At 36.0% G+C, this 20,879-nt stretch overlaps 2 protein-coding genes and 1 pseudogene across 2 annotated transcripts; all 3 read left to right on the top strand.

Moving 5' to 3' along the window:
• The first annotated feature begins 1,528 nt into the window (after positions 1–1,528).
• On the top strand, positions 1,529–3,956 carry LOC116144351 (GDSL esterase/lipase 7-like). The gene is made up of 5 exons (XM_031429804.1): positions 1,529–1,781; positions 1,887–2,008; positions 3,054–3,302; positions 3,398–3,650; positions 3,742–3,956. Exons 1-5 carry the CDS (start codon positions 1,529–1,531, stop codon positions 3,954–3,956), a joined length of 1,092 nt encoding a protein of 363 aa, XP_031285664.1.
• Positions 3,957–4,970: 1,014 nt separating this feature from the next.
• Positions 4,971–7,130, top strand: LOC116144350 (GDSL esterase/lipase 7-like). The gene is made up of 5 exons (XM_031429803.1): positions 4,971–5,221; positions 5,353–5,474; positions 5,869–6,120; positions 6,526–6,778; positions 6,916–7,130. Exons 1-5 carry the CDS (start codon positions 4,981–4,983, stop codon positions 7,128–7,130), a joined length of 1,083 nt encoding a protein of 360 aa, XP_031285663.1. The 5' UTR covers positions 4,971–4,980.
• A 6,312-nt stretch (positions 7,131–13,442) lies between these two features.
• LOC116144348 lies at positions 13,443–20,446 on the top strand (annotated as a pseudogene).
• The last annotated feature ends 433 nt before the right edge of the window (positions 20,447–20,879 follow it).

Raw genomic sequence — 20,879 nt, 5'->3', positions numbered from 1 at the left:
ATCGTCACAGATTAACCTTTTACCTTCATCGCATGCGTTTAGAAGTGAAACCAAAATTAAATGAGAGTAATTGTTTATATTAATTAAATCCCAAGAGAAATTAATGAAAATTCCGGGAAAACGTAAAGGTTTGATTCTATTGGATGAAGATCATTATGTTTTTATCCATATCTATGAATTAATTCTCATCCTTACCCAATTAGTTAAAGGTGTGATAATACATATAGAAGTTTCCTAATATATTAAAACCGAATATTACAATGGACCCTTGCGAGACTCTTTAATTTAATGAAAGAAACTCTCATGTTTTAATGTTGCCAAGAAGTATTTTTCTTTCCATATTTGCATTTTTAGGTCCATGAAAATGCATGTTAATTGATTTGGTGGACAATCTTTTGAAGGGAAGGGAAGACAGACCCAACCAAATACCATTGGATTACCTAATAGTAAAAGAGTAGAGGATAATCTAAGTCTACATAATCTCTCCCGAGTTCGAGTCATCGTGATAGATACTAGAGTTCTTATCCGATCAGTAATTTCAGGATCCTAAAAAATAATTAAGGTGCATACAAACTGATCCAGACACCCTAGACAAGCCCAACCGGCTCTTAATTTGTTAGAGTTGGAACTTGAGTAAACTTAATATAAATATGGGACATTACGTTTTCATTACAAATTTTCATGGCTGTCGATGGATTTCTAAATCATGTATCCACTTGCATTCCAAGATCAGCCGCTTGGTTGCCTTCACTCTACACGAAACCAACACATTCCTGGAAATATTATATTACAAGCCATAATTCCGCACAATCCAAAATTTCTAGTTTGCTGAGGCAATACCTTCCGTATATTGCTGCAAAAAGCTGTGCAATATGTTAAAAACATGCCAAAATCCCATTGTTTTTTAGGTTATATTTCATCCTTTCTTTCAACCTCCATAATTTGATTACTAATGCTGACTCTACTGCTGGATTTTCTTAAATGAACAATACAGAACATGACTAAGTGTCATAAAGTAAATGCATACGTGCTCAGTATATATGTGTGAACTCGATCTCCTTTGAAACTGATAAATCGTGCTCAAATGCTGATTTTGTCATAAGAAAAAGATTATTATTAGATGAATCATGAATGGAGAAATCATTAATATATTATATAAATATGAAGGCTAGCTGTTGCTTAGATTAAACAAATTAAAATAAATACTTGTCGAACTGTTTTCAGGTCAAAATTGCTTAACAAACCTTATCAAAGTAATGAATTTTGTGATAGCAGTAGATAATACATGCGCCCATTACTCTTCCACCTTCTCGAATTGCCTGATCCATGCCCTATGATATTCCATGTGAATTCCCCCCTTCATTTATGTCACTTTCTTTCGCAAAAACAAACAAACTAGCACACATTTACGTTACTTTTCTGTTGTGTTTATATCTATCTCACCATATAAATATAATTGCTACTTAAAACATGTGTTCATAATTCCCCTATTGAAAGTTTGAGCAGAAAATTATTATTGTTATCTGTAATGGCGCCCTTCATTTTCTTGTTCGTTTTCTTTCAATGTTTTTTCCCTTTGATCAGTAGCACGGCGGCGGCGGCGGCCGTGCAGCCACCTCTTGCACCAGCGCTCTATGTATTTGGAGATTCTCTGCTTGACAGTGGCAATAACAATCTTTTGCCAACCATTGCTAGAGCAAATTATTCGCCATATGGTGCCAATTTTCCCACGGGGAATACAGGGAGATTCACTAATGGCAAGACACTCGCGGATTTTGTAGGTATATATATGAATTTATACTCATTATATTAGATCTTTTTTTCTAATTATAATAGTTGAATTGCATGCATGCTTAATTGTGTTATGATAATTTGTGTTTTTTCAGCTGAATTTCTTGGGCTACCATATTCTCCACCATATCTGAGTGTCAAAAGCTCTATACCACTTACGGGGTTGAATTATGCATCTGGCGGATGCGGCATCCTCCCAGAAACTGGACGTCCATATGTAAGAATTTGATTAAATAAATTGAACATATATTTTCCTCTTTATTAATTAATTTGGCATTATTTCTCTTGGCCGAGTTAGCTCTTTAAATTAACTTAGGTGACCGAGTGGTTCGATAAGGATTCTTAGATATATTACTTAAAAGGTCTTGAGTTCAAATCTCTTATAGGTTGTTAATAAGGGTAAGAGCTCTTACCAATATCTCAGAGGATTAATTAATTAAGGTGCGCCCGAATACCCCTAGTTATAAAAAAAAAAAAAAAAAAAAAAAACTACTTCTCGGTTTGATAATAGGAATACTCATGAGAGCTCTTACCTGTATAGTAGTTTTAAGACCTCGAGGGATTTATTGAGGTATGCACCCTCATCATTAAAAAAAAAAAAAAAAATGATCATTCTCCTTAACATGGATTATATTTTTTCTGTAATTTTATTGTGTACTTAAAAAATGAACCAAACATTTTTTTTTCCATTTATATGTGCCAAAATTATGTGATTAATATGTAAATAATTTAAGATATTGTAATTTCTTTTTTAATATGATCAACATAACCTTGAAATTTATCGAGGATTCAGTAATATTTATATTTCATTACATTTATAAATTATTTATAATGTAGGTTTAATCTACTCTAGATTTATTTCCTCCTAATGTATATGTATAATAATTTGTTTTGAGTGGCTATACCATCATTTAATTTGTATATATTTCTGGTATTTTTGTAATTATCATTTCAGTCACCAGGGTTTTTCCCAATTGTTCCGGTCCAGCTATCCATTTGGCTAAGCCAATAAATGAAACTAATTAACTTCCCTAGTTTAGTAGTTTAACTAGAAGTATCACTTCAAATTGAATTTTTTATTTATTATTTTTTTTATCATCGGAGTGTTCAGACTAACTTGTCTGTACCTTTCCTTTTAGAGCCTTAGAACTGTTGGTCGAATAAAAACCCTAATAACAGCCCTTATTAGTGTCTCGCTATTAGTGACTGTATAATATGTAGTTTTACAATTAAATTCTTCGATGTTAATTTCTAATTTGCAGGGAAAATGCTTGCATCTGGAAGAACAGTTTGATTTGTTCGAAAAGACTGTGAATTCAGAGCTGCCAAGCCATTTCAACAACCCAGAAAAACTTGAAGATTATTTATCAAAGTCTATAGTGGCAGTCGCCATTGGCAGTAACGACTACATAAATAATTATCTTGAAACCACGTTGTTCAATACAAGCCAACGTTTTTCTCCCGAACCATTCGCTCAACTCCTCGTAGATTCACTCTCTCGGCAGCTTGAGGTTCATTCTAGCTCTCTGAACATACAAAATTAAGCAGATTTGATTATCATTTGGTCGTCTTCTGGAGGTTTATGATGCTCATTTTATACTTGCAGAGGCTATACAATATTGGAGCCAGAAAGGTAATAGTGTTCGAGATCGGTCCAATCGGCTGCATCCCTTCCATCACTAGGAAATATAAACACAATGGACAATGTGTCGAAGACAAGAACCAGATTGTTACATATTTCAACAACAGGCTTCTTGCCATACTTACGAATTTGACAACAACACTCAAGGGCTCCAACTTTGTTCTTGGCCATGTTCATTGGTTAGGCTATGATGCAGCAATAAACCCTTCAAAATACGGTAAATTTTTCATTGAAGTAACCATGAAACTGAATAGAGTTATAACAAAAACTACTCTTAAATATTATTCATGAAATGTTTTTGCATGCAGGCATGGCGGATGCAACGAATCCTTGTTGCACAGCATGGTTTAATGGGACATCAGGGTGCATTCCATTGTTGAAGCCATGCCCAAACGTCGATAAACACTATTTTTGGGATGGTTATCACCTCACAGAAGCTATGTATTCTCTCATAGCTGCCCGTTGTATCAACGACAAATCAGTTTGCATTCCTCTCAACTTAAAAGACCTGGTTGATGTTTGAAGAAATTTCTCTCAAATATGTCGATTGTTCACCGTCATGATATTATACTATCTGTATACGAATATTAATAACTACAACTAAATTGATTGAAATTAGGATTTTTTTTTTTTTTTCCTAAGCCGCTAGTTTTTGAATTGACAAAAAATGAAAAATAATAATATTGCTCTATAGAGAAGGTGTTAAGATAACTTTTTTGGACATTCTATATCTATCGATATTTATGAAATATTTCCATTTTGATGTTGTGAATTATATAATGAGTAATACTACACTTTCCTAAATGATATCTCAAATTCTCATCTCAAGTATTATGATGTCTTAAATGGTTTTGATGTGTAAATAAAAAGTTGAGATGGTCAATGATATGTTAACTATACATAAGACAAAACATAACTTAAGATAACACATTACTTAAGAAAAAAAAAAAAAAAACTATCTTTGGGTGGTCGAGTGGTTTTATAAAGACTCTTGGGTGTATTATTCAAGAGGTTCTGAGTCTGAATTCCTCCTCAGTTGCTAATAAAGGTAACCATTGGAGCTCTTACCTGGTCAATGGTTCCAGGGTTCCAAAGGATTAGTTGAGGTACACGTAAGATAGTCCGAACACTAAGGCTGCAAACGAACTGAACATGAACAAACACCCTCATTCGAAAATCGTTCGATAAACATAAAGGGTTATTTGAAATCGTGTTCGAACTCGAACGAACACAGAATGGTCATTCGATTAACAAAACGAGTTGTTCGTGATCATTTGACTAATCATTCGAATAACTTGTAAATACCAAGTCAAAATTAAAGCTAGTCTAGCCAAGCCTTATCAATATAATAAATTTTATTATCATTAAATAATATATGCGCCATTATTCTTCCATGTGAATACCCCTTCATTTAAGACACGTTTACCTTACTTATATATATATATATACACACACACATGTATCTACTTTTCTTCTCTCTATAATCACTACTTAAACATTTGTGTTAAAAAATACCCAATTCAAAGATGAGCAGAAAATTATCTATAATGGCGCCCTTCGCTTTCTTGTTCATTTTCTTTCAATGTCTTTTCCCTGCGACAAGTAGCACATCCCCGCAGCCACCGCTTGCACCAGCACTGTATGTGTTTGGAGACTCCTTGCTTGACAGTGGCAATAACAATATTTTGCCAACCATTGCTAAAGTAAATTATCTCCCATACGGAGCCAACTTCCCCCGGGGACATACAGGGAGATTCACTAATGGCAAAACACTCGCGGATTTTGTGGGTATATATAGAACCATCATACTCATTAAACTTCAATATATATTTCATTTCTTCATATTATCATATCGATCTATCTTATAATAGTTGAACTGCATGGATGCTTAATTCTCTTATATCAACTTCTTTTTCCAGCTGAATTCCTTGGCCTACCATATTCTCCGCCATGTCTGAGTGTGAATAACTCTGTACCACTTACGGGGTTGAATTATGCATCTGGTGGATGCGGCATCCTCCCAGAAACTGGACGTCAATTAGTAAGATTTTGATTAAACTAAACAATATTTTCCTTTCTCTCTTATTATTTTGGCAGTGTATTAATTGCATTATTTGTCTTAATTAGCTCTTTATAGTTAGACTGGATTATATTTTTTCTGTAATTTTATTATATAAATATTGCCAGGTTGACATGATCTGTGCTGATCCTTTGCTTAAGAGAAAATTACAATTATAAGCAGAGGGAGAGATTATGGAAGATCGAGATCAATTATTTGCTACAAGAAATATGATACTATAACACTTAATTCTTTGTTAAAAAGAAAATAATAAAATACAAGACTCCTTCGATTCAGGATCGATCATGTGTCTCACAGTCAAGAATCTTTTATAGTTGTACAGTTAAATTCTTCAATAGTAATTTCTAATTTGCAGGGGAAGTGCCTGAGTTTGGAAGAACAGTTTGGTTTATTCGAAAAGACAGTGAAGTCAAAGCTGCCAAGCCATTTCAACTCCAACCCAGAGAAGCTTTCAGATTATCTATCAAAGTCAATAGTCGTAATCTCCATTGGCAGTAACGACTACTTAAGTAATTATTTTGACACCGAGTTGTCCGATACAAGCAAACGTTTTGGCCCCGAACCATTCGCTCAACTCCTCGTAGATTCACTCTCCCGGCAGCTTGAGGTTCACTCTCTGTGTAAAACACTCTAAATTAACTAGTTTTGATTACTTGGTCGTATTAAAATAGGTTTATGAGTTGTTCAATATGTGTCACACTGCCAAAAAAATTAATATTATACCATAAATTGCACTATAAACCATGTTATTTAATTTACTTTAAAGGATGTGAATATATTTGGTTTGCTGATCTTAATACTACATGTGCATATATGACACTTAGAAGGTAAGTTTAAGATAAATTAGTATATAGCTGGAATTCCTTCTTTTACCCGCAAAAAATATGATAAGGTTTGAATTGAATAAAACAGACAGTTGATTGATTATTAAGTAATTATAGATTAATTAATTAATTAGCAGCTGCAGCTGCTCGTAATCTGGAGGTTTATGATGCTCATTTTGTATCTGCAGAGGCTATACAACATTGGAGTCAGAAAGGCAATCACGTTCGATATCGGTCCACTCGGCTGCATCCCTTGGATCACAAGGAATCATAAACAAAATGGAACATGTGTTGAAGAAAAGAACCAGCTTGTTCAATATTTCAACAACAGGCTTCCTGCGATGCTTAAGAATTTGACCACAACCCTCAAGGGCTCGAACTTTGTTCTTGGCCACTCTTATTGGTTAGTCTATGATGCAGCAATAAACCCTTCTGAATATGGTAATTTTTTTACTCAATATAGGATAAAAGTTTTCATTGGAGTATGTATATATCCATGGCACTGAATAGATCATTTAGTTATAGGGAAAACTCTTAAACGTTGGATATTATATTATTCATGAAATTAACCTTTGCAGGCATAACAGATGCGAGGAATCCATGTTGCTCAGCATGGTTGAATGGGACAACATTGTGCATTCCAAAGTCGAAGCCATGCCCAAATGTAGATGAACACTGTTTTTGGGATGGTTATCATCTTACAGAAGCTATGTATTCATTAGTAGCTTCCCGTTGCATCAACGATGAATCAGTCTGCATTCCTATCAATTTAAAGGACCTTGTTAATTTCTAAACCAAATATCGCCTCATAGATGTCAAGTTCATCATCATGGTATTGTACTATCTCATGTATACTAATTAATAAAATTGAATTTGACTTTATTATTATTATCAATTTATGAAAGAAATTGTTAAATCATATTTTAGCTAACTTGATGAGGGTAGGGAGAATTCTTATGTACAGATAGGATATGCTTAAGATACTGCATTTTTGGGCATTTTATATCGATCAATACTTCTGAAAAATACCATTTGGATGTTGTGAATTGACTATATAAATTAGAATACTTTACATACAGCTCTTAAAAAAAAAAAAAAAAAAAAATTATTGAAATAGGGCTAGTTTCATGGGACTAGCACGTGCTCTCTCTGGGCAACAGTACCCACGAAAACAAAAAAGAACAAAAAAAGGAAAGTAGAGAAGTTTTCCCTTCGGTCTGAGTTCTTGTTCAGAGCGGATTCCGAGGTTTCATGAGCATTTCTCTTTTCTCCTATCTTGTTTGATATGATGAGATAGGCAAAAAAGAGGCGGAGTTTCCCATTTTTATTGTTTTTGTTTTGTTTTGTTCCTAACTGGGGGCATGTCCTAAGGTAGGAATAGGTCTTTTTATTGTTTTCTTTCAATCCATATAGGCTTATTGATTTTTGTTTCCTAACCTAGGGAGTGTCCTGAGGTAGGAAGAGGAAAGCATTTGTCTTCTCTTGTTTTTTGCCTCCTTTAGTCTTGTGTAGGCTAATTGATTCTGTTGTAAAACCAAGTCTACCTAACCAAAATCAAGATTCTAACCAACCAAACAAAGATCAAAAACAAGAAAGAACAACACATGATCTTTTACTGTGGTTCACTTGTTCAGGATTAAACAAGCTACGTCTACGTTGAACTCCAAAATATGGAGGCTCGTTGTACATTATTACTGTCACCAAAGATTACAGATCACACACTCAATCTTCCCTTCAAACCCTCACTTACAAGAATCACGGTAGCACCACTCTTATACCTATAAATCTATAATCCTAAAGAGAATTCTAACCCTGATTCTCTACCTACAAAGAAACACAACTTTTTGGGTGGATCTATGACTGATTTACACAAGAGTAAACTGTTCTACAAAGAACCATAGCAGAGAGTTTACAGATTGAGATATTCGATTGAAAGGGACTATACAATTTGGGAAAGCTTCAACTTTTATATGGTTGACCAGCATGTGAGTCTTCAACCATTGGATTGCTTGGAGATCAAAGGTCAGAAATGCAAGACAGATTAGCTGAAACGGCAGCATATCAATAAAGCCCAATATGACATAGTTTTAATGGCTTCACATATTAACAATCTCCACCTTGAAACCGTTACTCCAAACAACAAACCATCAGTGCAGCAAGTTTCTCACATACTCCTTCTCAACTCCATTTGGATCAGTTGATGTGCAATAAGTTCAAGCAATGCTTGAACTTTGCAAGAGTCACCACTTTTGTCCCCATATCAGTTGGATTTTCTTCAGTTGGTATTTTCAGCAGGTTCAACTTCCCTTTTGAGATTTGGTCTCGCACAAAATGATACTTCACATCCACGTGTTTCATCCTCTAATGATATATGGGGTTCTTGCTTATGTGAATGGCACTTTGACTGTCAGAATGCACAGTCACAAGTCCATCCATCAAACTTGCTTCTTTCAAGATCCCTTGCAACCATATGGCCTCCTTAAAAGCATCAGCCACTGCCACATACTCAGCTTCTATTGTGGACAGTGCAACTAATGGTTGCAATTGTGATTCCCAACTAATGCAGTTGCCTCCTAAGGTGAAGTAGTAGGCTGTAGTGGACTTCCTTGAGTTTCGATCACCTGCAAAATCAGAGTACATACCCAACAAGATCAAGTGTATTGCTTCTCTTGCAAAAATCTAATCCAATATGCATTGTACTATTAATGTATCTAAGTAGCCATTTTAATGCAACCTAATGTTCTATTCTTGGTGTTGACATAAGCCTACTTAATAATGATATGGCAAATGACAAATCAGGTCTGGTACTTATCAATTATCATGGCATACATCACAGATCCTATGGCACTTGAGTAGGGAATATTTTCTATTTTTAACACTTCAGCGTCTATTTTTGGGCACTGCAATTTACTCAAGGTAAAGTGACCAGCTAAAGGTATGTTTACAGGTTAGATTCAGCCATTCCAAACCTAGAAGTTAGTTTTTGTAGGTATGGCAGTTGGTGAAGCTTTAGCCTATTTAGTTTCATGTTTCTAACAATTATCATCCCCAAAATCCTTTTTACAGAACTTAAATCTTTCATGTCAAACTCAGCACTTAGTTTTGCTTTTAGTTCATCTATGTGTGACTTAGATTTGCATATTAATAGCATATCATCTACGTACAATAGCAGGTATATAGGCATGTTATTTATGTAAGCAAAATAAAAACAGTTATCAAATATACTTCTAGTAACCCCAACTTCGACTATGAATGAGTCAAATCTCTTGTAGCACTACCTAGGGGATTGTTTAAGGCCATAAAGAGACTTATGCAATAGGCAAACATGTTCAAGCAGGTTCCTATCCCTAAACCCAATAGGTTGACTCATAAATATCTTTTCTTCCAATTCACCATGCAAAAATGTTGTTTTAACATCCAATTGTTCCAATTCTAAATCATAATGAGCCACAATTGATAGCATACTAGCCTAATAGTTTTAAACTTAACTACAGATGAAAAGATTTCAGTAAAGTCAATACTTGCTCTCTGTATGAAGCCCTTAGCCACAAGTCTGGCTTTGTATCTTGGCGGGTCTAAGCTTGTTATGCCTTCCTTTAACTTGTAAAGCCATTTGCACTCTACCAGTTTCTGGTCAGTTGGTTTTGAGACCAAGGACCATGTCTTATTCAGCTTTAAAGACTTCATTTCTTCCTTCATGGTTGAAATCCATTTATCTTTATCTCTGTAACTCATGGCTTCTTCATAGGTTTCAGGCTCAACCTTTTGGATCTCTACACCAGCAACCAAGGCTAGGTAGATTAGGTCAGCATAACTGAACCTAGTAGGGGGCCTTATCTCCCTCCTAACTTTATCTCTTGCTAGCTGATATTCTACCAAGTTGTCATTTTGGGCTTCTTCAATGTTTTCAGACAGTTCCCCTTCTTCATCTTGGTCCTCATTATTAGGCAATGAATAATTTTCTGGTTCAACAGCTTCTGGTTGTTCAGGGTGCTCAGCCAAGCTTGCTGGCTCCACCTCAAACTAAGATTTCTCAGCTTGATCAGAACTCTCAGAATCACTCCTTGACTTACCTGCATTGTTATTAGAAAGCTTGCAAGGAAACATAATCTCATTAAAGACTACATCACGGCTGATTAATATCTTGAACCCTGGAGCATCTTTTTCCCACAACCTATACCCTTTGGTCCCTTTGATATCCTAAAAATACACATTTAGGGACCTAGGTCCTAAGGGCCTTGACTTTTTTGTCTATTTGGTTTTCTACCAAGATTTTCCAGCCTTTGAACTTAGTCAAGCCTTCATCCTTAGTCTTAAGAAGGTATACCCATATCTTCCTGCTATAATCGTCTACAATGGAGAGGAAATATGTGTTCCCTCCATGTGACTTGACACTTTCTGGACCCCAAAGGTCTGCATGCACATAGTTCAAACAATTTGTAGCAAGATGAGTTCCTTTTTGGAAACTCATCATGTGCTGTTTACCAAGAACACAGGTCTCACAAAAATTTAAATCAGAAACATAATCATTACCAAAATAGCCCTGCTGTCTAAGTGCATTCATGCCATTTTGGCCTATGTGGCCCAATCTCAAATATCATTTCTCTGCAGTAGACATGTTAGTGGACAATAGAGCAGTATTGAAAACATCAGGATAGTAGTATCCACATAAGATATACAATCCATTCTTTTTAACACCCTTAAGCAAAACATTACCATTCTTGTACACTTCTAGGCATCCATTTTGGGCTTTATAGGAACAACAAGATTCATCTAATATTCCTAGTGAAATCATATTCTGTTTAAGCTCAGGTATTTATCTAACCCTAGTTAGTAGTATTACTTACCATTATTTAGTTTAATGGCTATATCAACTATGCCTTGGACCTCATAGGAATGGTTGTTTCCCATGAACACTGTTTCTTGTTCACCAATTTTAAGTCTTTGAAACCAATTTCTGTTTGGACTCATATGGAAAATACAACCAGAATCTAACACCCACTTATTAACCCTAACAGTATTGGAAACAGTAAGTGCTTCAGAGATTTCAATGTTACTGCTTGTGCTAGCTAGGTTGCTTTCAGTACTGGTTTGTTTGTGCTTTTTAATCCATTCGTAACAATTTTTCTTAAGATGTCTTGGTTTATTACAAAAGAAGCATTTCCTAGATTCTCCCTTAGGTTTCCCATTCCCTTTACCTTTCTTTCTGGTTTTAGTGCCTAAGTTACTCTGAGAATTCTTTCTAGCTTCTTTATTAAACTATCCAACATCACACCTACTTTTAACAAACAAATTACTACCATTTCTTTTCTAAATTTTCAGTTCTAGTTCCCTAGATTTTAACCCGGAAACTATCAAATCCACACTAGGGATTGTGCCACTATACTATAAGGCATTTTGTGCAAATAGATACTCTTCTGGCAGGGAGTTTAACAGAATCATGGCAAGACTAGAGTCTCCTAGTTCTTGGTCAGTACCTGTTAGAGTTAGGGTCATCTTTAGAAATTCATCCAAGTTTTCATCTAAAGATTTAGCTATGTCCATTTTATATGAGAACAATGCACTTTTTAAGAAAGCTGAATTAGGTGCTGACTGAAGAGCATATAAAGATTCGAGTTTACCCCAGAGAGTGATTGGAGATTCCAAGCCATCCACCTTCCATAGCACGATGTCGGGCAGGTTCATGATAATCAAATTATGCGCTTCTTCATCTACTTTTGCCTTCTTCTTCAGCTTTTCTTCAGGCCATTTGGTGGTGTCCTTTTCCAGAGCAATTCCCACCTTATTGTGGGATAAGAGGGTCTTCATCTTCTTTTTTCAAGTGTTAAAATCAATCTTCCCATCATATTTGGAGATTTCTATGCTCATGATGATCATGGTTTGGGTTCATAAGCAAATCCTAAAGAATCAAGATTATGATGATGGACTTGACTCACTGAGATTTTGCGAATTCTTGTTGTATTTGGAACCCTAGGACTCTAGGAACTACTTAATTGAAAAAGCCCCAATTTTTTCAAACCTTAGAAAATTTCCCAAATCAAGAAAACCCTAGAATGTAAAATTCGATGAACCCTAAACTCAGCTCTGATACCACTGTTATGAAATTGAGTCTACCTAACCAAAATCAAGATTCTAACCAACGAAACAAAGATAAAAAACAAGAAAGAACAACACACGATCTTTTACCGTGGTTCACTTGTTCAGGATTGAACAAGCTACGTCCACGTTGAGCTCTAGAATATGGAGACTCGCTGCACTATTATTACTGTCACCAAAAATTACAGATCACACACTCAATCTTCCCGTCAAACCCTCACTTACAAGAATCACGATAGCACCACTCCTATACCCGTAAATCTATAATCCTAAAGAGAATTTTAACCCTGATTCTCTACCCACAAAGAAACACTACTTTTGGGTGGATCTACGACTGATTTACACAAGAGTAAATTGTTCTACAAAGAACCACGGCAGAGAGTTTACTGATTGAGATATTCGATTGAAAGGGATTGTACAATTTGGGAAAGCTTCAGCTTTTATATGGTTGACAACATGTGAGTCTTCAGCCGTTGGATTGCTTGGAGATCAAAGGCCAGAAATGCAAGACAGATTAGCTGAAACGACAGCATATCAATAAAGCCCAATACGACACAGTTTTAACGGCTTCACATATTAACAGGTTCTATTGGTCATAACCTAGGATTCGTCCTAAGATAGTACAACTGTTTTTGTTCTAGCCCCCTTGTACATTCTCTTTCTATCTATGCATAATTACTTACCCAAAATAAAAAATAATAGACCTGAAAATATATGTGTAATTATGTATCATAGTTTGATTAAATTGATTACTGGAGATAAAAGCTCAACAAACATTGTCATTATCAGTATAAAAACAGTGTATGCGTTACATTTATTATGACATTCCATTTCATGTGAGTAGACCTTCATTTTATATACAGTTGGTTCCCAAAAAATAAAGAAAATAACATTACGTTACGCTTGTAAAATATCTCCTTGATTTTTTTCTTACCAGACTACTTTATATTGTTCAATGATTCTTTCTGTATACATGCCCTCACACACCATTAGCATTAATTAATAAACGATGAGCTCAGTGTCATTATTCATTTTCTTGTTTATTTTCCTTCAATATTTTTTGCCTTTTATCAGTACTACTACTACGCAAACGCTTGCACCAGCACTCTATGTTTTTGGGGATTCTGTGCTTGACAGTGGCAACAACAATCACTTGTTAACCATTGCCAAGGCTAATTATTTACCATATGGCTCCAATTTTGTCCAGGGATTCACTGGAAGATTCTCTAATGGTAGAACAATTGCAGATTTTACCGGTATGATCGAACTCACTGTCATTCTCATCATCATAAAAAATTTAAACTACTGCATATATACTTTTATTTTGCAGCTGAATTTCTTGGGCTACCATATTCTCCACCATATCTGAGTATGATTAATAGAGGGTCTGTCCCAGTTACGGGATTGAATTTTGCATCTGCCTCCTGCGGCATCCTTCCTGAAAGTGGAAGCACATTAGTAAGAATTTAATTGAAAATCAACATTAAGTTAATTTGATTCTCCCTCGTTTGGCATCTGATTATTCTCTTTATAAATAATTTACAGGGAAAATGCTTACATTTGGATGAACAGATTGATTTATTCGAAGACACAATCAAATCAAAGCTGCCTACATATTTTGATAGCTCCGAGAAATTTTCAGATTATTTATCAAAGTCTATATTCATAATCTCCACTGGCAGTAACGACTACATGTGTAATTATCTTCAACCCAAGTTCTTCAATACAAGCAAAATTTATGCTCCACAACCTTTCGCTCAACTCCTCATTGATGCTCTCTCTCCGAAGCTGGAGGTTCAGTGTTCTTGCTTTCTAGCTAACAGAAAATTAATTGACTGAGTTAGAATTCGTTAGTTTATGATAATGTATGTTTATATATCTGCACTGCAGAGGCTATACAATTTGGGAGCGAGGAAGATAGTGATGTTCGAAATCGGTGCGGTAGGCTGCATCCCGGCGATGAAGAGGGAAGGTATCAAATGTGTTGAAGACAAGAACCAGCTTGTCTCATATTTCAACGACGGCCTTCTTGCAATGCTAAGAAATTTGACAACCACCCTTAAGGGTTCCAACTTTGTTCTTGGCCATGCTCATTGGCTAGGCTATGATGCAGCTACAAACCCTTCTAAATATGGTAATTTCTTTTCAACATCCACCAAATTAAAGTTATTAATCAATATTAACATTCTTCGTTTGGAGCATATCAATGTTTTAACAATGTATGTAGATGTATTCTGAGTATAATATGGTTACTTGGCTACCATTATTTGACTATGCATTTTTTGTCTTCATTTCATAGTGTTCATTTTTTCTTGGAAAGGAAATGGCATTCGTTATCGTGTTGACTTTACTCTAGGGTCGAAAGCATTGTTAATAAGCTTTAAAGTGGAGGTGTGGCCCAACTTTACCTGTAATGGTGGAGAAGATTCAAATTTGACAGCTGTGATATCAACTCTTTGACCGAGTCATGTGCAGATACTTCATGGCTCCTTGATTTCTATTTTCTGTTCCTAGATCATGTCAATGATAATGCCAAAATCTCTACTTTAAGTTAGTTTGTTATTATGTATGCTATTTAAAGGCATATTGAGTCTTCAGTTGTAAGTCAATAAGGATCATTCAGCTTATAGATCTTCTACTCTTCTCTTAGTCCCCTGTTTTTCTCTATGTTCTGCACTCTAAACTAACAATGTGGTATCAGAGCAAGCTTCGGTCTTTGACTGGGCGAACAAAAAAAAAAAAAAAGGGGCAGTGAGTGTATCCAAATGCAAGGCAATGAGGAAAGGGAGTTCATACACCACAGCCGCTTTTACCTGTTTTTGACGGTGAGAAGTATGAGTATTGGAGCCAAAATGAAAACCTTGTTCAAATCTCAAGAGCTATGGGATGTGGTTGAGCAAGGGATCACTGTAGACGGAGCGGGTTCCGATGAAGAGCAAAGATTAAACAAAAAAAGGGACTCTAAAGCCGTGTTCTTCATTCAACAAGCAGTTCATGAGTCAATTTTTTCAAAAATAGCAACAGCAAATAAAGCCAACGAGTGCTTGGATGACTTTGCAAACGGTGTACAAGGCTCCTCGAAAGTAATCACGGTGAAACTTCAATCCTTCGTCGTGATTTTGAAACCTTGCATATGAAAAATGGAGAACAAGTGCACGAGATCTATCCAGAGTAGATGCAATTGTTAATCAAATGCGGACTATGCGGCAGAAGTTTCTGATCAGACTATAGTGCAAAAGTATTGTGGAGTTTGACTCCAAAATTTGATCATGTAGTTGCAGCTATTGGGAGTCCAAAGACCTAGTACATACATTTAATGGATGATGGGATCTTTGCAATCCATGAGGCAAGATTGACTAGGGTAGATGAGAAGAATGAAGAAAAAGCTTTTCAGGTGAGAGGGGAGGTGTCCAATCAAAATGAGGAAAAGGAGGTAGCTAGTAGGTCGTGGTAGAGGAGGATTCGCGGAAGAGGGGGTCATGGAAGAGGACATGGTAATGAGCAAAAGATGAAACAGCAGCAGCTAAGAGGTATAGAGTGGTGTCCATGTTACTACTGCAAACGGTTTGGACATGTAAAAGCTGAATGTTGGAAATTGAGGGAAAAGCATGCAAGCTATGCAGAACAAGAGGAAGAGGAGGTTAAGCTATTCATGGCCTATCATGCAGACACAACAACTTCCAACAACATTGGTTTCTGGACAGCGGATGCTCTAATCACATGACAGGAATAAAGTCATTGTTTACGGAGCTTGATGAGTCTTACAAGTTAAAGGTGAGGCTCGGAGATGACAAACAAATGCAAGTAGAAGGCAAAGGTACTGTGGCAATCAATAATGGTCCTGGTAATGTAAAGCTCCTTTATAGTGTCTATTTTATTCCACATTTATCTCAAAACTTGTTGAGTGTGGGCAACTTATGGCTAGTGGGTATTCCATTTTGTTTAATGATGTCTCTTGTGTGATTAGAGATAAAAAGTCAGATCAGATAATAGTTGATGTTCGTATGACACCAAATAAGTTATTCCCACTTGAAGTTTCTAGTGTTGAAAGTCATGCACTGTTGTCAAAGAAAATAGAGAGTATAGTTGTGGCATTACGGTATGGGCATTTGAATGTAAAAGGTTTGAAATTGTGAGTCAAAAGGAAATGTGGTTTGGGTTGCCCAAAATTGAGTCATTAGATCAGTGTGGAAGGGTGCATATATGGGAAACAATGTAAAAGACCATTTCCTACGGGGAAGTCTAGAAGGGCATCTAGTTGTCTTGAGATTGTACAAGCTGACTTGTGTGGTCCTATGCAAACAAAATCATTTGGTGGGAGCAGATATTTTCTATTGTTACAGATGACTATAGTCGCATGAGCTGGGTTTATTTTCTACAATTCAAGTCAGAAACATTTGAGAACTTCAAGAAGTTCAAAGCACATGTTGAAAAGCAAGTGGCAAAGCATTAAGGCTTCGTACTGACAGAGGAGGTGAATTTTTGTCTCATGAATTTATTCAGTTTTGTGAAGAGCAAGATTTACATAGGGATTGACTGTTCCGAGCACACCAGAGCAAAACGGCATCGCTGAACGAAAGAAATCGAACCTGTGTCGAGATGGCGAGAAGCATGTTAAAGGCCAAGGGACTACAAAATATTTATGGGCAGAAGGGTCTCTACTGCTGTCTACTTGTTGAATATATCACCAACAAAGGCTGTTCCAAACCGAACACCATATGAGGCTTGGACTGGTAGGAACCTTGGGTAAGTCATTTAAAGGTTTTTGGTTCTGTTGCCTATGCTTTGATTGCTTCATATATCGAAGCAAACTTGATTATAAATCAACAAAATGTATTTTTGTTGGTTATTGCTCTAATCAAAGCATATAGGCGTATAATCCTGTGTGTGGAAAAGGATTATTAGCAGGAATGTAGTTTTCAATGAAGAGACAGTTGGACTTGGCATGAGAATTCAGATGGTGTTCAATTTGAAATTTCAACTGAAAATAGTGCTCCACGAACTGAAGTACACAACCATCTTTTTCAAGTCCTTCGACATTCAAAACTTGTCTCTTTCAAGTTCATCTTCAGAGGAAACATCTCCAAGAAAATTCAGATTGGTAGGGAGATTTATGAGAATACACAAGCCTTGTTGTAGCTGATCCAACAACATTTGAAGAAGCAGCAGAAAAAGAAGAATGGCGTAGTGCCAGAAAGAAGAAATTGCAGCAATTCAAAGAAATGAAACTTGGGCGTTGATGGATTTGCCGATGGTAAAAATGTAATTGGCCTAAAGTGGGTGTTCAAAAACTAAGTATCATGCAGATGGAAGCTATACAAAGCGTAAGGCTCGACTGGTGGCAAAGGGTTACTCACAAAGCAAGGTATCGACTTCGAAGAAACATTTTCTCCTGTTGCTCGATTTGAAACGTGAGAAACCATCTTGGTTGGTGCACAATTGCGATGGCCAGTATATCAATTTGATGTTAAATCAGCATTTAAACGGCGAGTTGCATGAGGAGGTATATGTTACTCAACCCGAAGGATTCATAGTTGAAGGGAAAGAAGAAAAGTGTACAAGCTGCGAAAGCACTTTACGGGTTGAAGCAGGCTCACGGGCATGGTACAGCAAAATTGACTCCTACTTTCTTGATAATGGCTTTGAAAGAAGTAAGAATGAGCCCAATCTTATTTGAAAAGACAAGGTAAAAATGATCTTCTCATTATTTGCCTTTATGTGGATGATATGATTTATAGGGTTCTCTTCTTTCTCATTAATGAATTCAAGTTTGCATGAAGAAAAAGTTTGAAATGACAGACTGGGCATGCTGCACTTTTTTCTTGGGCTAGAGTGAAGCAAGTTAAAGATGGAATCTTTGTGTCACAAAGAAAATATGCTACTGATTTACTAAAAGGTTTAACATGTTGAATTGCAAGATTGCAGCTACACCTATGAATTTGAATGAAAAGTTACAGATTGATGATGGTACTGAACAAGCAATGCAAGACATTTTAGAAGTTTGGTTGGGGGTTTAATCTATTTGACTCATACGCGGCCAGATATTGCTTTCTCAGTTGGAGTCATTTCCAGATTATGCACTGCCCTTCAAAACATATCTTGGAGCTGCAAAAAGGTGTTGCGATATATTGCTGGAACAATTGATTTGGGTTGTGGTATGGTTGTGTTTCAGAATTTAAATTGTTTGGTTACACTGACAGCGATTGGGCCGGATGTTTGAGGATAGAAGGAGCACTTCCGGTTATGTTTTTAATCTTGGTTCAGGTGCCATATGCTGGGTTCAAAGAAGCAAGCAACAGCAGCCTTGTCTTCATCTGAAGCGGAATATGCAGCAGCAACTTCAGCAGCATGTCAAGCAGTTGGTTAAGGCGAATTCTTGCAGACATCAGTCAAGAACAAAAGGAAGCAACTGAAAATTATTGCGAATAAAGCGACAATCGCGATGACTAAGAATCCAGCCTACCATGGAAGAACAAAGCATATTGACATTCGGGTTCATTTTATCGAGATCTTGTATCAATGAGTCAATCATTTTAGAGTACTGTAATACTAAAGAACAGGTTGCTGATATTCTAACAAAACTCTTCCTCGAGACAAGCATGGCTATTTCAGGCTTCAACTTGGTGTTTGCAATTTTGAATCAAAGGGGGTGTTGGAGAATGATTCAAATTTGACAGCTGTGATATCAACTCTTTGACCGAGTCATGTTGCAGATACTTCATGGCTCCTTGATTTTCTATTTCTGTTCCTTAGATCATGTCAATGAATGCCAATAATCTCTACTTTTAAGTTAGTTTGTTATTATGTACTGCCTATTTAAAGGCATATTGAGTACTTCGTTGTAAGTCAATAAGGTCAATATTCAGCTTAAGACTTCTACTCTTCTCTTAGTCCCTGTTTTTCTCTATGTTTCTGCACTCTAACTAACAGGCAGTAACGACTACTTAAGTAATTATTTTGACACCGAGTTGTCCTATACAAGCAAACGTTTTGGCCCCGAACCATTCGTCAACTCCTCGTAGATTCACTCTCCCGCAGCTTGAGGTTCACTCTCTGTGTAAAACACTCTAAATTAACTAGTTTTGATTACTTGGTCGTATTAAAATAGGTTTATGAGTGTTCAATATGTGTCACACTGCCAAAAAAATTAATATTATACCATAATTGCACTATAAACCAGTTATTTAATTACTTTAAAGGATGGAATATATTTGGTTTGCTGATCTTAATACTACAGTGCATATATGACACTTAGAAGGAAGTTAAGATAAATTAGTATAGCTGGAATTCCTTCTTTTACCCGCAAAAAATATGTAAGGTTTGAATTGAATAAAACAGACAGTTGATTGATTATTAAGTAATTATGATTAATTAATAATTAGCAGCTGCACTGCTCGTAATCTGGAGTTTATGATGCTCATTTTGTATCTGCAGAGGCTATACAACATTGGAGTCAGAAAGGCAATCACGTTCGATATCGGTCACTCGGCTGCATCCCTTGGATCACAAGGAATCATAAACAAAATGGAACATGTGTTGAAGAAAAGAACCAGCTTGTTCAATATTTAACAACAGGCTTCTGCGATGCTTAAGAATTGACCACAACCCTCAAGGGCTCGAACTTTGTTCTTGGCCACTCTTATTGGGTTAGTCTATGATGCAGCAATAAACCTTCTGAATATGGTAATTTTTTTACTCAATATAGGATAAAAGTTTTCATTGGAGTATTGTATATATCCATGGCACTGAATAGATCATTTAGTTATAGGGAAAACTAAACGTTGGATATTATATTATTCATGAAATTAACCTTTGCAGGCATAACAGATGCGAGGAATCCATGTTGCTCAGCATGGTTGAATGGGACAACATTGTGCATTCCAAAGTCGAAGCCATGCCCAAATGTAGATGAAACACTGTTTTTGGGATGGTTATCATCTTACAGAAGCTATGTATTCATTAGTAGCTTCCCGTTGCATCAACGATGAATCAGTCGCATTCCTATCAATTTAAAGGACTTGTTAATTTCTAAACCAAATATCGCCTCATAGATGTCAAGTTCATCATCATGGTATTGTACTATCTCATGTATACTAATTAATAAAATTGAATTTGACTTATTATTATTATCAATTTATGAAAGAAATTGTTAATCATATTTTAGCTAACTTGATGAGGGTAGGGAGAATTCTTATGTACAGATAGGATATGCTTAAGATACTGCATTTGGGCATTTTTATCGATCAATACTTCTGAAAAATACCATTGGATGTGTGAATTGACTATATAAATTAGATACTTTACATACAGCTCTTAAAAAAAAAAAAAAAAAAAAATTATTGAAATAGGGCTAGTTTCATGGGACTAGCACGTGCTCTCTCTGGGCAACAGTACCCACGAAAACAAAAAAGAAACAAAAAAAGGAAAGTAGAGAAGTTTTCCCTCG

This window comes from Pistacia vera, unplaced genomic scaffold (assembly GCF_008641045.1).
Source record: "Pistacia vera cultivar Batoury unplaced genomic scaffold, PisVer_v2 Contig441, whole genome shotgun sequence".
NCBI classification, from domain to species: Eukaryota; Viridiplantae; Streptophyta; class Magnoliopsida; order Sapindales; family Anacardiaceae; genus Pistacia; species Pistacia vera.
The sequence above is the reverse complement of the archived record's forward strand: the minus strand, read 5'-3'. Positions and strand labels throughout refer to the sequence as shown.

Coding starts and splice junctions, on each gene's coding strand:
- LOC116144351 (XM_031429804.1), top strand. CDS start 1,529: ATGGCGCCCTTCATTTTCTTGTTCGTTTTCTTTCAATGTTTTTTCCCT. Junction 1,782..1,886: donor GACACTCGCGGATTTTGTAG/GTATATATATGA, acceptor GTGTTTTTTCAG/CTGAATTTCTTGGGCTACCA. Junction 2,009..3,053: donor CAGAAACTGGACGTCCATAT/GTAAGAATTTGA, acceptor TCTAATTTGCAG/GGAAAATGCTTGCATCTGGA.
- LOC116144350 (XM_031429803.1), top strand. CDS start 4,981: ATGGCGCCCTTCGCTTTCTTGTTCATTTTCTTTCAATGTCTTTTCCCT. Junction 5,222..5,352: donor AACACTCGCGGATTTTGTGG/GTATATATAGAA, acceptor TTCTTTTTCCAG/CTGAATTCCTTGGCCTACCA. Junction 6,121..6,525: donor CACTCTCCCGGCAGCTTGAG/GTTCACTCTCTG, acceptor TTGTATCTGCAG/AGGCTATACAACATTGGAGT.